The sequence below is a fragment of the Mercenaria mercenaria genome, chromosome 14 (assembly GCF_021730395.1).
Source record: "Mercenaria mercenaria strain notata chromosome 14, MADL_Memer_1, whole genome shotgun sequence".
NCBI lineage: Eukaryota > Metazoa > Mollusca > Bivalvia > Venerida > Veneridae > Mercenaria > Mercenaria mercenaria.
The window spans coordinates 56,091,791-56,106,876 of NC_069374.1; the positions used below are offsets into that span (position 1 = coordinate 56,091,791).

A 15,086-nucleotide genomic window follows, 5' to 3' on the forward strand; every position below is an offset into this window, starting at 1 on the left:
GGGGGTGGGTGTGATGTATAGGAGTGAGCTTGTCAGTCTGTCGATCTGTTGGTTTTCATGGTTTCTGGACAATAACACAGGAAAGGCTGGACAGATTTAAACAAAGTTTGGTACACAGGTGTAACATCAGAAAATACAGGTCAAGTTCGACTTTGAGGTCAAAGGTCAAGATCACTGTGACCTTGGACAGTTAAACGGTTTCCGGATTATAACTTTAGAACATTTGGGCCTAGGATCATAAATTTTGGTACACAGGTGTAACATAATAAAATACAGGTCATGTTCGACTTCGAGGTCAGTAGGTCAAGGTCAAGGTCAGTTTCTGGCTGATAACTTGAGAACGTTTGGGCTTAGGATCATAAATTTTTAAACAGTGGTGTAACATGATAAAATACAGGTCAAGTTCAACTTTGAGATTAGTAGGTCAAAGGTCAAGGTCACAATGACACGAAACAAACGGTTTCGAGATGATAACTTGAGAACGCTTCGGCCTAGGATTATGAAATTTGATAGGAAGGTTTGTCATGACCAGCAGATGACCCTTAATGATTTTGAGGTCAGTAGGTCACGGGTCAAGGTCACAGTGACCCGGAACATTTAAACAGTTTTCGGACAATAACTTCAAATCGCTTGGGCCTAGGATCACGAAACTTAATAGGGAAGTTGGTCATGACCAGCAGATGACTCGTATTGATTTCGAGTTCAAAAGGTCAAAGGTCAGAGTGACCCGGAACATTTAAATTGTTTCTGGACAATAACTTGAAAACGCTTGGGCCGAAAGTCATGAAACTTCATAGGGAGGTTGATCATGACCAGCAGATGACCCCTATTGATTTTGAGGTCAGTAGATTAAAATTCAAGCAAGTTCGGCTTTTGACATTGGCTTTGTTCTACGACGAGGCCATTTTGTGGGAGTATAATTCGTCACTCTGTGACAACTCTAGTTATGCATTAAATCTTTTAAGAAAGTTTTGCAGTGACATATGAACGAGCTTAAATGAGATACCTGATGAAAGAGTGGCTGTATTTGTTACAGCTAGACAGAGCACCATGCTCAAGGCGTCAGATGTTAGGTCCAGCATAAAATAGTCCAGCGTTGTATAAACATGGAACATTGAGTTATTATTCAAAGCCTTAGCAAAATAAAATACATGTGGTAAAAGTGTGATAATACATAATTTCAGATTCTCTGCCCTTAGTAGACCAGATGAGGACCAGGGACGTAGATTTGGTGGTGTTAGTCCTGCTCGAGGTGAGGGTAGAGGACGTGGCTTTGGAAGGCCACCATCATTAGGTGCCAGACGGTCTCAGGAATCAGAACGGGAAAGAGCTGTAGCAGCAGCTAAGTAAGTAGCCATTTATCTTGCACTAAAAATTTTAGATAAAGTCTTGACTGTTGGAAACCATTTATTATGCCCCCCTTCAAAGAAGGAGGGGTATATTGTTTTGCAGATGTCGGTCGGTTGGAATGTAGACCAATCCGTTTCCGGATGATAACTCAAGAATGCTTGGCCCTAGAATCATGAAAGTTAATAGGGAGGTTGGTCATCACCAGCAGATGACCCCTATTGATTTTGAGATCAGTAGGTCAAAGGTCAAGGTCAAAATAACCAGGAACAGTAAAACGATTTCTGGACGATAACTCAAGAATGCTTGGGCCTAGGATCAGGAAAAATGATGGGGAGGTTGGTTGTGACCAGCAGATGACCCCTATTGAATTTGAGGTCAATAAGTCGAAGTTCAAATTCACATTGGCCAGGAACAGACGGTTTCAGGACGATAACTGAAGAGTGTTTGGGCCAAGGATCATGAAAGTTGATAGGGAGGTTAATCATGACCAGCAGATGACCCCTATTGATTTTGAGGTCAGTAGGTCAAAAGTCAAGGTTACAGTGACCCAGAACAGTTAAACCATTTCGGGACGATTACTTGAGAACGTTTGGGCCTAGGATCATGAAACTTGATAGGGAGGTTTGTTATGACCAGTAGATGATCCCTATAGATTTTGAGGTCAGTAGGCCAAAGGTCAAGGTCACATTGACCCAGAACAGTTAAACCCTTTCTGGACGATAAATTGAGAATGCTTGGGCCTAGGATCACCAAACTTAATAGAGAGGTTGATTATGACCAGCAGATGACCTTTATAGAATTTGAGGTCAATAGGTCAAAGGTCAACATCACATTGAACCAGAACAGTAGAACTTTTGTTTAGAGTGAGCAAATAATTTCTGTTTCTTGTGCAATTACTGAATGTACCAAGGGGGGGAGGGGGGCATTTCATGTTCTACGAGCTCTTGTTTACAGAAATATCTGTGATCTACTTAACACTTCACAAAGAACACTAGGTCTTATGAGTTATCCTAGGGTTGTTCTAGAATGTCTAAATTTCATGCACAGGGTAAACCAACTTGAAAGTTGCAGATTTGGTCATTACGTCTTGACTGCAGGTATAGTTTAGTGAAAATTTCAGACAATTTTGTTTATCCCCAACTACAAAATGACACTTCTACATGTGTTCCTTTCCATACCTCATGTTTTTATTTCGATGTAAATGAGATGTGGAACCAAAATTTGTAGTCCTGTTTGGCGCCATATAACCTATACTGTGTTGGTGCGCCGTAAAACCCAAATAAATAAAGAGATGTGTTCCTTGAGGACTGAGTTCTGGTATACACTGGCTTTTGCATGGTATTGTGGAGACTGCAGTCTGTATTCTTTAATATGAGGAAGTCATCCAGCTGATTTATGGAAGGTTGGTTCTACCCTGTTATCTTCCCATGGAGGGGCACTAGGGGTCTTCCTTTGCAACAAAATCTAGAAAACACCATAGGATCTAAAAATTGACGACAAAAAAAATCCACCACTGTGCCTCAAATTAAATGATGACAAAGGTTATTATGTATTGATCATTACAGAGCAATTGGTGCCAGTCAGTCTGTCGATGGTGGTCACAGAGAGAGAAGTCGTGGGCGTGCTGAACCGGAGCCTCAACCATCACCGGTTCAACCAGCATCTACAGAGCTCAAGGTCCTTTCTGAAAAAGATATGGAGAAGAAAACCAAAGCTATCCTTGATGAATACTTTGCTATTCAAGATATGAAGGTAACTTGTATTTCTTGACCACTTTGTGCAATATTTGTATGGTTAAAATATTTGGTAACATTGAAATACCTAGGTCAGAATGATGTTTATAGATTAACAAGTTTATTTTCACAATATTTATGAACACTTAATTTGCAGAAACTTTAGTACTTTTGCTGTTTTAGCCAGGTTATTATAATGAAATTCAAGAATGTGAACCAATTTGTATTTCAGCATTCCCACTGACTTTTTGAAAAGTGGGTACATGTACCCACATACTTCAGAAAATGTGGGTACATGATAAAAAAGTTGGGTACAAACCATACAAATTGAAGAAAATGTCCCAACTGAAAAAAAATTATAAAGAAGTATATGGGAAGTGCTTTTATTCAGCCTGTGTTATAATGACTTGGTTTGTTTTACATATGCACCACAGGGATACAGGGTAGAAGTCACTTCTCCTTATAGAAAAGTGGAGAGACTTCTAGTTGAAAAATAGAAATTTATCATTTCTAACTCTCAATATACTCCCTCCCCACCACCACACACCCAGCAAGCTTGTGAAGCAACTTGAAAAGATGGCTATAATTTTCTTGTTTATGGATAAAAACTATTGATGTGACCATTCGTTTTCTTAGATACGGTACATCATTTTTACATGCAATGAGTTTTTCTTTATTCCATAATTCTGAAAAAAAAAGCTGTTTTCAAAAATTCAAGCAGACGCTGGTAGGTATCACCCGCCGAGTTTTTATAACATTTTTAGCTCACCTGTCACAAAGTGACAAGGTGAGCTTTTGTGATCGCGCGGTGTCCGTCGTCCGTCCGTGCGTGCGTCCGTAAACTTTTGCTTGTGACCACTCTAGAGGTCACATTTTTCATGGGATCTTTATGAAAGTTGGTCAGAATGTTCATCTTGATGATATCTAGGTCAAGTTCGAAACCGGGTCACGTGCCATCAAAAACTAGGTCAGTAGGTCTAAAAATAGAAAAACTTTGTGACCTCTCTAGAGGCCATAATTTTCAATGGATCTTCATGAAAATTGGTCAGAATGTTCATCTTGATGATATCTAGGTCAAGTTCGAAACTGGGTCACGTGCGTTAAAAAACTAGGTCAGTAGGTCTAAAAATAGAAAAACCTTGTGACCTCTCTAGAGGCCATATATTTTACAAGATCTTCATGAAAGTTGGTCAGAACGTTCACCTTGTTGATATCTAGGTCAAGTTCGAAACTGGGTCACGTGCCATCAAAAACTAGGTCATTAGGTCAAGTAATAGAAAAACCTTGTGACCTCTCTAAAGGCCATATTTTTCATGGGATCTGTATGAAATTTGGTCTGAATGTTCATCTTGATGATATCTAGGTCAAGTTCGAAACTGGGTCACGTGCCATCAAAAACTAGGTCAGTAGGTCTAAAAATAGAAAAACCTTGTGGCCTTTCTAGAGGCCATATATTTCACAAGATCTTCATGAAAATTGGTCAGAACGTTCACCTTGATGATATCTAGGTCAAGTTCGAAACTTGGTCACGTACCTTCAAAAACTAGGTCAGTAGGTCAAATAATAGAAAAACCTTGTGACCTCTCTAAAGGCCATATTTTTCATGGGATCTGTGTGAAAGTTGGTCTGAATGTTCATCTTGATGATATCTAGGTCAAGTTCGAAACTGGGTCACGTGCGGTCAAAAACTAGGTCAGTAGGTCTAAAAATAGAAAAACCTTGTGACCTCTCTAGAGGCCATATATTTCATGAAATCTTCATGAAAATTTGTCAGAATATTCACCTTGATGATATCTAGGTCAAGTTCAAAAGTGGGCCACGTGCCATCAAAAACTAGGTCAGTAGGTCAAATAATAGAAAAACCTTGTGACCTCTCTAAAGGCCATATTTTTCAATGGATCTTCATGAAAGTTGGTCTGAATGTTCATCTTGATGATATCTAGGTCAAATTCGAAACAGGGTCATGTGCGGTCAAAAACTAGGTCAGTAGGTCTAAAAATAGAAAAACCTTGTGACCTCTCTAGAGGCCATACTTGTGAATGGATCTCCATAAAAATTGGTCAGAATGTTCACCTTGATGATATCTAAGTCAGGTTCGAAAGTGGGTCACGTGCCATCAAAAAGTAGGTCAGTAGGTCAAATAATGAAAAAACGTTGTGACCTCTCTAGAGGCCATATTTTTCATGGAATCTGTATGAAAGTTGGTCTGAATGTTTATCTTGATGATATCTAGATCAAGTTTGAAACTGGGTCAACTGCGATCAAAAACTAGGTCAGTAGGTCTTGAAATAGAAAAACCTTGTGACCTCTCCAGAGGCCATACCCTTGAATGGATCTTCATGAAATTGGTCAGAAAGTTCCAAACTGGGTCACGTGCCTTAAAAAACTAGGTCAATAGGTCAAATAATAGAAAAACCTTGTGACCTCTCTAGAGACCATATTTTTCAATGGATCTTTATGAAAATTGGTCAGAATTTTTATCTTGATAATATCTAGGTCAAGTTCAAAACTGGGTCACATGAGCTCAAAAACTAGGTCACTATATCAAATAATAGAAAAAACGACGTCATACTAAAAACTGGGTCATGTGGGAAGAGGTGAGCGATTCAGGACCATCATGGTCCTCTTGTTTTTTTTGCTGCTATATCTTGCTGCAACATACAGCAACAAAAATTATAAAAACTCGGTGGGTAATACTTATTTAGCAGGAACAGTATCGGACTCGAATAAAAATGAAAAGTAATTTGTAGAAAATTGCCCGATGAAAGTAGTCTGCCGGTCATTTTGTAAATATTAATAAACAAGCAGCTTACGAGTCTTTCTTTTACAATGGAGACCAAATAACTGTGTAGTAGATGCCAGCTGACCACTTAATTATTCAACAACTTGTTGAAAAAAATGTCCAAAAACATTGCACATGTTGACAATTATCAGAAAGTGTCAAAGATGTAAAAGCGTCGTTGATTGGCTGAATACTATCGCGTCTAGTTTTACGAATAATTTGATTCCTTGTTACAGTTCTCACGAAAATCTCACAAGTACCTGGAGTAGACGGAGCTTAAATTATGCTATCGGCATGTAAATTCAACACGTCTTGACACATAGTAAATTGTCAACAGTGTGTAATGCGGTAATTTGCGTGTGCGGATCAAAAATAATGCCTGGTTACTTGAATTTCGGCTCTTTATGGACGAACAATGTAGTTTCTGTCAGATTATTTACGCGTGCATTGTACCCGTGGAATTTTAAAACTTGCGCGCAAGTGACTTTTTATGCATGAATTATGCGGATTTTTGCGTGAATGGGAATGCTGGTATTTTAGATACAATGAACTTTTAGCTTGGCAAAATTGTCGATTAGAGACTTGATGATTTCAAAATAAAAATACTATTTCTTGAGTTAACATAATATGTATATTTCTTCATGCATGGTGATACAGATATTTATACCATAATATGTTTACAGTGGATGTATCGATTAAATCAAGTTTTGTAATGGGTGGGAGGTGGGTACACAGCTGTATTTGAAATGTGTTGTACATACTTCAAGTCTTGCCTACTATTACGTTCTTTGAGGTTGGATATGCCTTTGTTTAAGAGAAGTATACAGTCTGTTGTAAAGTCAGTGAAAAAACGCAGGAAGTACTCTGCATTATTCTTCATTTATTTGTTTGATTAGAAAAATTACTTTGTTTTCAGGAAGCAATTTTGTGTGTTCAGGAGTTATCTGCCCAGAACCATCATCATTTTGTATACAATGCCATCAATCATGTCCTCGAGAGATCTTCACAAGCAAGAAAACAGACTGGCCATATACTGCATGATCTAGTCAAACAAACTGTTATATCTGTTGATAATTATATAAAAGGGTAGGTATATTATTTTAATGCTCTTGTTCATTAAGAGGGAAGTACATAGTACTCTGTAACTTTGAAGGCTTGATTCAGTTGATTTTGCTTTGGAGGTCCACTCCGGACTGCACAGTACAGTTCCTCGAATGACCTAAGTACTGGCCTGTTTCTAATGATCTTGTTCAGGAGGAAAAAAATCTCTGTTGATGCAAAGTAATTTTAGGGCCTCTAATAAAAGTTTCAGATCGTGAAAATCTAGCAAATATTGTAATTTGCCTCGTAGACATGTATAATTATTACAGTAGGATGAAAATATACATGTACATTTTCTTTCAACTAACTGAATATCTTAAAAAGTACTGAAAATTTGACAGTGATCCTGTTTTGTTTCTTTTACTTTACTTTGAATTTGTTTAGGTCAGGCTGAATGGTATGGGTTTTTTTGGACAGAAATTTGAGTAACTTAGTTAAATTGGAGCTTAATATTTTGATGATGACTGATTTTTCAGGTTGGTAGAAGTGTTGGAGTTTGCAGAAGATTTGGAGATAGACATTCCTAAGATCTGGCAGTATTACGGAGAACTGATCAGCCCTATGATTCAAGATAATAGTGTTCCTTTAAGCTTCCTCAAACAAGCTGCTGCCCCGCTCATCGCAAACAACAAAGCTGGAGTTCTTCTCGCAGAAATCCTTCATGATGCTAGTCACAGAGAGGTAAATAGTTTCTGCCAGGGAAGGTATCATCTGTTAAAATGTTTTGTGGAGAGAAAATATTATTTCAGTATTAATATTTAGTAATATCCTGGCCCCGTGTTCACAAAACATTTTCAGTCTCAGCTGAGTTTGATAATGAAACTTAATTTCTCATTTATATCAAAATAGCATGTTTAACACAAAATTTTAAGTTAATAAGCATTTTAAAGTGATTATTCGGTATTAATGGTCAGTCTCATTTGGAATTGAAGTTTTAGTAAAACTCAATCTGACTAAAGTACTTGATCTTCTAAACGAAGATCTGAGAACGACCCATTCACATTCGTCTTCTGTATATTTTGGATTTCCATTATTGCTATTTTTATATTATCCAATCAGACGACGATTGTCAAAGGATAAGAAAAATATGCGGTTATTACAGGACTCGAACCCGGGACCCCTCGCTTACAAAGCAAGTGGCCTACCGACTGAGCTAGCCGGCTATCTGATACATAACGACATAAGAATTGTAAATATCAAAAGTCAATGCTACATGTAGATTTGCAAGATGTTGTAAGCTAGGCTCTGATTGGCTAGCGAAAGAGCCGTCAGAACGAGGCAATGAATAGGTCGTTTTCAGATCCTATGCGTAGCGTAATATAGGAGATGTACTTTAGTCAGATTGAGTAAAACTGATATTAAAATTTCAAACTCAAACTCAGCTGAGATCGAAAAATGTTTTGTGAACACGGGGCCAGGTTGCGGTAAAAGTGCCTGTATTCATGAAGAAATAAATTCAGGGGTTTTTGCATTTTGAATATAAAATTGATTTATCAGAATTTGATTTGATAATTGGAAATGCATGAGAGTTAGTTCTCTGCAAATGATTTTAAACAGAGAAAACTTTAATTTTACACATTTGCTAGAACACAAAAAAACACATACAGATGGTCCTTTTTTTACTAAACAAAGCACAGCTGATTGAATTCAAACAACAGTACTATGTTGTTATATAATTAGATTTTTCATGTAATTGCAGGGGTTCCACTAGACCTGAAAACCCAAGAGTCCCAGGACCCTTGGGCCCAAATTTTGAAGGGTCCTTTTCCAAAATACAGGAGTCCTGTCCCAACACGTCCATATAATTGACTATATTTTTTTAGTAATACCAGGAAGGTCTAATACATATCAATTGTTCCAGGTAATACGTAGATCTTAACCTAAGAAAACAATAAACCCAAGATCATGTTACAGCATAATAAAAATGTCAGTTTCAGGTCATATATTGTAAACTAATATTTATCAAAATTCATGTTATTTTGATTAGGTTTTTCTTTTATGTTTCATTTAATTTTTAATAACAGAACAGTGCTATAACACTCTATAAAAATGTATCCAAAATGTACTATCCGGATACTGGTACACTTTTGGAATGTCACCGGAAAGTAGTTTTTGCTCAGTTTACTTGGCAAACTAAGCTGAATCAGAGATAGTTCCTCAAATAATTATGCTGCTTATCATTAAAAACTACATTGAAAGTCATTTTTTTTTCAAGGAATTTTGGAAATATGCATATGACATCGGGTGTAATTAGACTTGTGAACGGACATTCTAATCTTATTTTTGCTTTCAAAATTCATCAAAATTTGTGAAGTTTCTTGTTGAAATTACGGTATGATCACTAAGCAATGGTCTAATTTAAGGTTTGCATGAAAAAATCTTGCAGGGCACTTTTCACATGCTCGGTAATCAGCTGCTTACGATAATTTAATAATTGGCGCCTTTTTTGACTGTCCACAGGATCAATACGTTTTATCAATTAATTTCAACACTTCATTGATTCTTGTTACCTATGTGCACTCGCCGTGACGTAACTTGCTGATAAAAAAACCAGCGAGGCATGTCTACAGGAGAAAGGGCGGGATTTAGCAGAAGGGCATGACCGCGAGTGTTTATTTTGGAATACATGTGTCTATCGTGGAAATAGTTTTACTGAAGGAAATGAATGATAAGAGAAAGGATTATCAAAGGAAAATGCCTCCGGGTCCCGAAGGACGCACAGGCAAGTATCATGCCGGGTCCTTTGAGCGTCTTTTGAAAATCTCCCGGGTCCGGACCCGGGATCCCGGGTCAAATGGAACCCCTGTAATTGATCAGTGTTCATGAGGAATACTGTGAAATCATTAAATTTCGTGGGCATGAAATTTCGTGGTTTGGTCAAAACGGCAATTTCGTGGGGATATTAATTCGTGGATTTCATCTTTTGAACGAAAAATGAATGGGAATTTTACTTGTTCGTTGGGATTAAATTTCATGGATTGACTCAACCACGAAATCCACGAAAATGAGTCCCCCCACGAATTATAATGATTTCACAGTATGTTAAAAAGTTTTTGCATTTTGTTACAGACTAAACTATTTACATTGTGTGTCCGAAGATGCTAAAATACGTTTATTTAATGATTACATAACTGTTTACCTAGCAAAGATTTGCATGCTGTTATAGCTTTACTTAAATCTTTTCTTCAAAACTTTTATTATATTATATTGTATTATGTAGTGTTGTAGTTGGTGGGAGTATTTTGCACTAACTAAGCCAGTTGGCTAGGTTTGTGTATCTAGGCAATGACGTACGGTGCACACATTAAAATCTAGGCACATTGTTTGTAGTTTAGTCATTGTGCTAATCTCGAGCAATGTATCTTGAACATGAAGTCATAAGTCATAAATCTGACCTTAACCTTGTATAAGAACAGCTTCAAAATACCTTTTAAGTTGGGTCCTCTGGTTAGACACTTGAACTGTGTTATAGATGTTTCAGAATGAAAGATATGCACTAACTAAGCCAGTTGGCTAGGTGTTTTTGTCTAGGCAATGACGTACGGTGCACACAGTAAACTCTGGTCACATTATTTGTAGTTCAGTGTTAGTACTGATCTCTATGTGCCTTGAACATGATGACATTTAAAGTTGAAATCTATGAACAAGACCTCTAAATTGGAAGTTCAGGTTGAAAAGCATTGAATTTGCTCTCCTAAATGGATTGGCAGTTGTTTTTTAATAGTCTGCCTTAGAGTAAGGGCTCGAGGAAAATAAAGAGTGGGGAATGGGCCAGAATTACGGTCACAGGAATGGCCGGGGGGGGGGGGGGGGGGGGGTGAAACATGAGATGAAAAGCATAAAATCTTAAATCTTAAAAACACAGAAATACTTATCAGATCACGTAATGCTAGTAATGGGTATATTACCCATTCAACATTTTGCAAAAGTATTTTTCTTGTAAAATTTCTTTCAGACTGCTGTATGTGGATTTTTGGTATTTAGGCATAGTCCTTCAGCATGTTTATTATTGTCTATCATTTCTGCAGTGTAGTGCACACTTTAACCCTTAGTCTGCTGGCAGCATGTGATTCTGCCTTTGCGACCAGTGCAGACCAAAGATCAGCCTGTACATCCGTGCAGTCTGACCATGGTCTGCACTGTTCGCCATTCAGTCAGTATGTTTTTTAGTCAGCATTCCTTTCAACAGTTAATAGTACTGTCCAAATTGAAAGATGGACAAGTTCATTATAGAAATTTAGCATGGTAAGGGTTGAAGTTGCCATCCATTCCAAGATTCAACCAAATGTATCATGTGGTATTTGACTTCCTCTGCTTGTCAGAATTATATGATTTCTGGCATGTGTTGCACCTAGTGTTGGAAGTTCTGTTATTGTACATCCATGTTGTAGCTTTTTACTGCCATTTTCAGTTTCTTGTCAAAAATACTCTTCCAATATAGTGAAAATGGATGTCTTAGTTGAACAGTAAGAAGAAAAAATAATTATGCATATTTCTCAGTACAAAGTATTACAACTTAGATTACATGCAGAAATCAATATGAGGACCAGTTGTTCTCATTTTCCAGGTATACTACTATTTTGAGATTGCCTGAGCAAATTGCACATTTATGCATGCTATTAAATACAAGCACTTTGATGCAGGCTTTAGAATGTTAGCAAATTTATGCAGGTTTTTGAATACATGCACATTTATGTGGGTTTTTTTTGAGTACTAGCACATTGATGCAGGTTTTTGAATACAACCACATTGAAGGGGCCTCCGTGGTTGAGAGATTATGGTCACTGAATTTTGACCACTTGTTCTTCATCGCTGCTGATTTGAAACCATCCATTTGGCTTATGGAAGGTCCGTGATTCTACCCAGGTGTTGACTCTTCTGACCTCTGTTGTAGACAAAAGTACAGTCAAGCCTGTTATAACGAACACATGTAAACATTGCATTTACCTTTAGCCTACTGGCGGCAAGTGATTCTTCCTTTGTGACCAGTGCAGACCAAGATCAGCCTGCACATCCATGCAGGCTGATCATGGTCTGCACTGTTCGCTATTTAGTCAGTAAATTTTCAGTGAACACCCCTTTTAATAGTAAATAGTAATGCCCAAATTGAATGATAGACTAGTCCATTTTAGAAATTTACCAGGCTAAAAGTGAGACAATTAGTTTCATTTTCATTTCAAACACTTGAATGTCTTGACTTGTAAACAAATGCCCCCTGCAACAAGATGAAAATGTTTGATTACCTGACTCTTAAGAGCAGTATTTGTACCCAGGTTTGACTGTATTTGAAGGATATCGAAGAATAAAGATTGTAAGGATCTTATGTGACTGCCTGTGTAAGACAGGGTTTTCCCAAGCCCAACGGACAATGGAAAAGATAAGGTGATTTTTCTACCAAGAAAACCTTTGTCTTTGCCTGCCAGGTAGGCAAGAATTATTATCAGCTGATGTACAGGAGGAGGAAAAGTGCATGATGGCTGTTGTAAGGACATAAGATTGTTTACTAAGTAATTAAGATTGTTTATATAGAATGTATGTGTTTATTTTTCAGGGTCATAAGAAGGTGGCAGGTCTGTGGACCAGCTCTGGGTTACATTGGTCAGATTTTGTGCCTAAAAACCAAGTTGAACAGTTCCTAAAAGATAAGGTCAGTTTTAACTGTAGCCAGAAAATGTCTTCAAAACAGAAATTATTTTTTTTATGAATTTCAGTATTTAAAAAAAAAAAAAAAACATTTCAGGGCAACATTGTGTTCTCTTCAGTGCTTAGTTTTGTCTTGCTTGGAATTTAACTTCTAGAGAACACTTTTTAAAGTGATTTACAAAGTATTTTTACTTAAAAGGAAAATGCTTTTACTTATTAGACATTTTAAAGATGGTGTCAAGTTGTTTACATGTGAAATATCTGTGATATCTTTCAATTTATATCTTAGCTCTCGGACACAAAGAGAGCATTTGATGATGTTATTGTACCATTGAAACAGTATCATTTGCTTATGGAGAAAGGAAAAAAAAAGGTTTTGTTTAAATATTTGTAGGGACTGGAATACACAAATGGAGGTGATAGTGCCCCAACCACCCCCACAACTGGGCTTCCATTGAAGGAGATTGAAGTAAAATTGCACGAGCTCATCGTGCAGAACAAGGCAGATAATGAGTCTGTATTCGATTGGATCGAAGGCAATGTGGATGATCCTACAACAAGAAGAGCGAAATTTATACGTGCTCTTATGACTGCTGTGTGTTATAGTGCAATCAAAGGTACGCTTGTGTTTGTAACATTCATGTAGGAAGTTCTAGTGCTTTAAGCTTGTTCCTTTTGTTGATAGTCGTCTTAGAAAAATTAGGATTTTAAGCAGATAAATTTCTTAAGAGAACATGGCAAGATTTAAAGAAATACACACATGTAAATGTAGAAGTTAGAGGACGAAACTGTTGTCTTGAAATCTCTATTAGCCCACCTTATTAAAGCAATAGGGAAAGCACAGATCTAAGGATGTCGGGGTGAGGTTGGAGTGGACGAGGCGTTTCTTATCTATGACTATTTGATTAAAGACATTGTGGAAGAAACATCAACCTCTGATTCATGTGGAGGAGTTACTTGGAGAGAACAGGTTAGTACTGGTACCGAATCCAGGAACACTGGTTAGGTTAACTGCTCACCGTTGCATAATTGAATTGGAGGTTGAAATGTGGCGCTAAGCCCAAAACAGACGAATGAGATCTTTCGATCAAACTTGCTCTTTATGTTTTAACAGCTGACATCTTACAGTTGAGAGACATGTACTTTGATAATGGTATGATTGAATATATTGAGAACTTGAATTGTTGCAGGTGAGAAAAGTAGAGACTAAAACCATCTTACATGTACTTTAATATTGCCCTGATTGAATATATTGAGAACTTGAATTATTGCAGGTGAGAAAAGTAGAGAGACTAAAACCATCTTACATGTACTTTGATATTGGCCTGATTGAATATATTGAGAACTTTAATTGTTGCAGGTGATAAAGGTAAAGAGAGACTTGAACCAAAAGAGATCAGTGCCAGGAATGATTTATTACAGAAATACCTCGATCACCAAGCTGACTCGGAGCTTCAAGCTCTTTATGCAGTACAGGCATTGATTGCCAAACTTGAACATCCTCAAGGTACGTGTAAATTTTGCCTGAGCTGCAATTTCAGTTTCTTAGAAAAAGCCTTTTAGCTCACTTTCACTGCTATACTCTTGTTTTAGAATTAATCTTTGTATAAAGGACACTTGTGTCAATTCTAACTCACAGAGACTTGTGGTTTGAACAGTTGGCCTCACCGTGTGGGTGCAAAGCATGTTTAGGATGTAGAATTTTTCCATGTGGATCAGCTAGTCAGCTAGCTAGCAGAATGTGATTTTCTTCCATCACTAAAGTTAGAAAATTGCATAAATCATATTGCACAAGATATTGGGTTCTGTCCACCATATCAGAATATATGCTAAGTTTATCAGTGTAGTGAGAAATTATTGATAATCACCTTCCTTAACATTACAAAAATGCAAGCATTGTTATGTTAACATTTTATACTAACATTTTGTTATTTATTCTGTTGCAGGTGTGCTAAGAGGAATGTTTGACACATTATATGATGAGGACATTATTTCAGAAGATGCATTTTTTCAGGTGTGTAATCGTTAAATAATAAATATCATGTTTTTGCTAGCAAACAGTAGGTTAACATATAGCTGTTAGTTTCTCTCGAAGACACCTCCGTGTCTTACATTTTAATCCATTTAAAAATGTTCCATAGACCTTTGGTCTACTTCAGGCGAGGGGAGGAGACACTTTGGGTCTACATCATGGGGAGTGGCGGGGGCACAAGGGCTCTTCTTAAGAATAGTTCAGGAAGGGGTGAGAACATTGCGGGGTCTATCTCAGTTGTGGGGTATACACTTAAAAGTCTTCTACCATTTAAAACTGCATTACCTAAAGTTGTGTTGGTATGACTTAAAAATCAGATTTAAGCAGTAGACATGTTTTGGGTTTGTACTGCCAACAAGGATTGTTCAGGCCTTTTGAAAGACTCCAATTTTGGCTTTTCCAAGACAAATACTAGTACTGGTTGAGGTTCTCCTGTATATTAATA

At 37.3% G+C, this 15,086-nt stretch overlaps 1 protein-coding gene across 1 annotated transcript in view; it reads left to right on the forward strand.

Annotated features, from left to right (window-relative positions):
- Positions 1–15,086, forward strand: part of LOC123527904 (eukaryotic translation initiation factor 4 gamma 1-like) — a 49,590-nt gene that overhangs the window by 31,374 nt on the left and 3,130 nt on the right. Inside the window, exons 18-25 of the mRNA XM_053523564.1 lie at positions 1,185–1,346; positions 2,916–3,102; positions 6,782–6,951; positions 7,443–7,647; positions 12,518–12,613; positions 13,004–13,226; positions 13,970–14,116; positions 14,556–14,623. Coding sequence (XP_053379539.1) covers positions 1,185–1,346; positions 2,916–3,102; positions 6,782–6,951; positions 7,443–7,647; positions 12,518–12,613; positions 13,004–13,226; positions 13,970–14,116; positions 14,556–14,623 — 1,258 coding nt within the window. The remainder of the gene's footprint in view (positions 1–1,184; positions 1,347–2,915; positions 3,103–6,781; positions 6,952–7,442; positions 7,648–12,517; positions 12,614–13,003; positions 13,227–13,969; positions 14,117–14,555; positions 14,624–15,086) is intronic.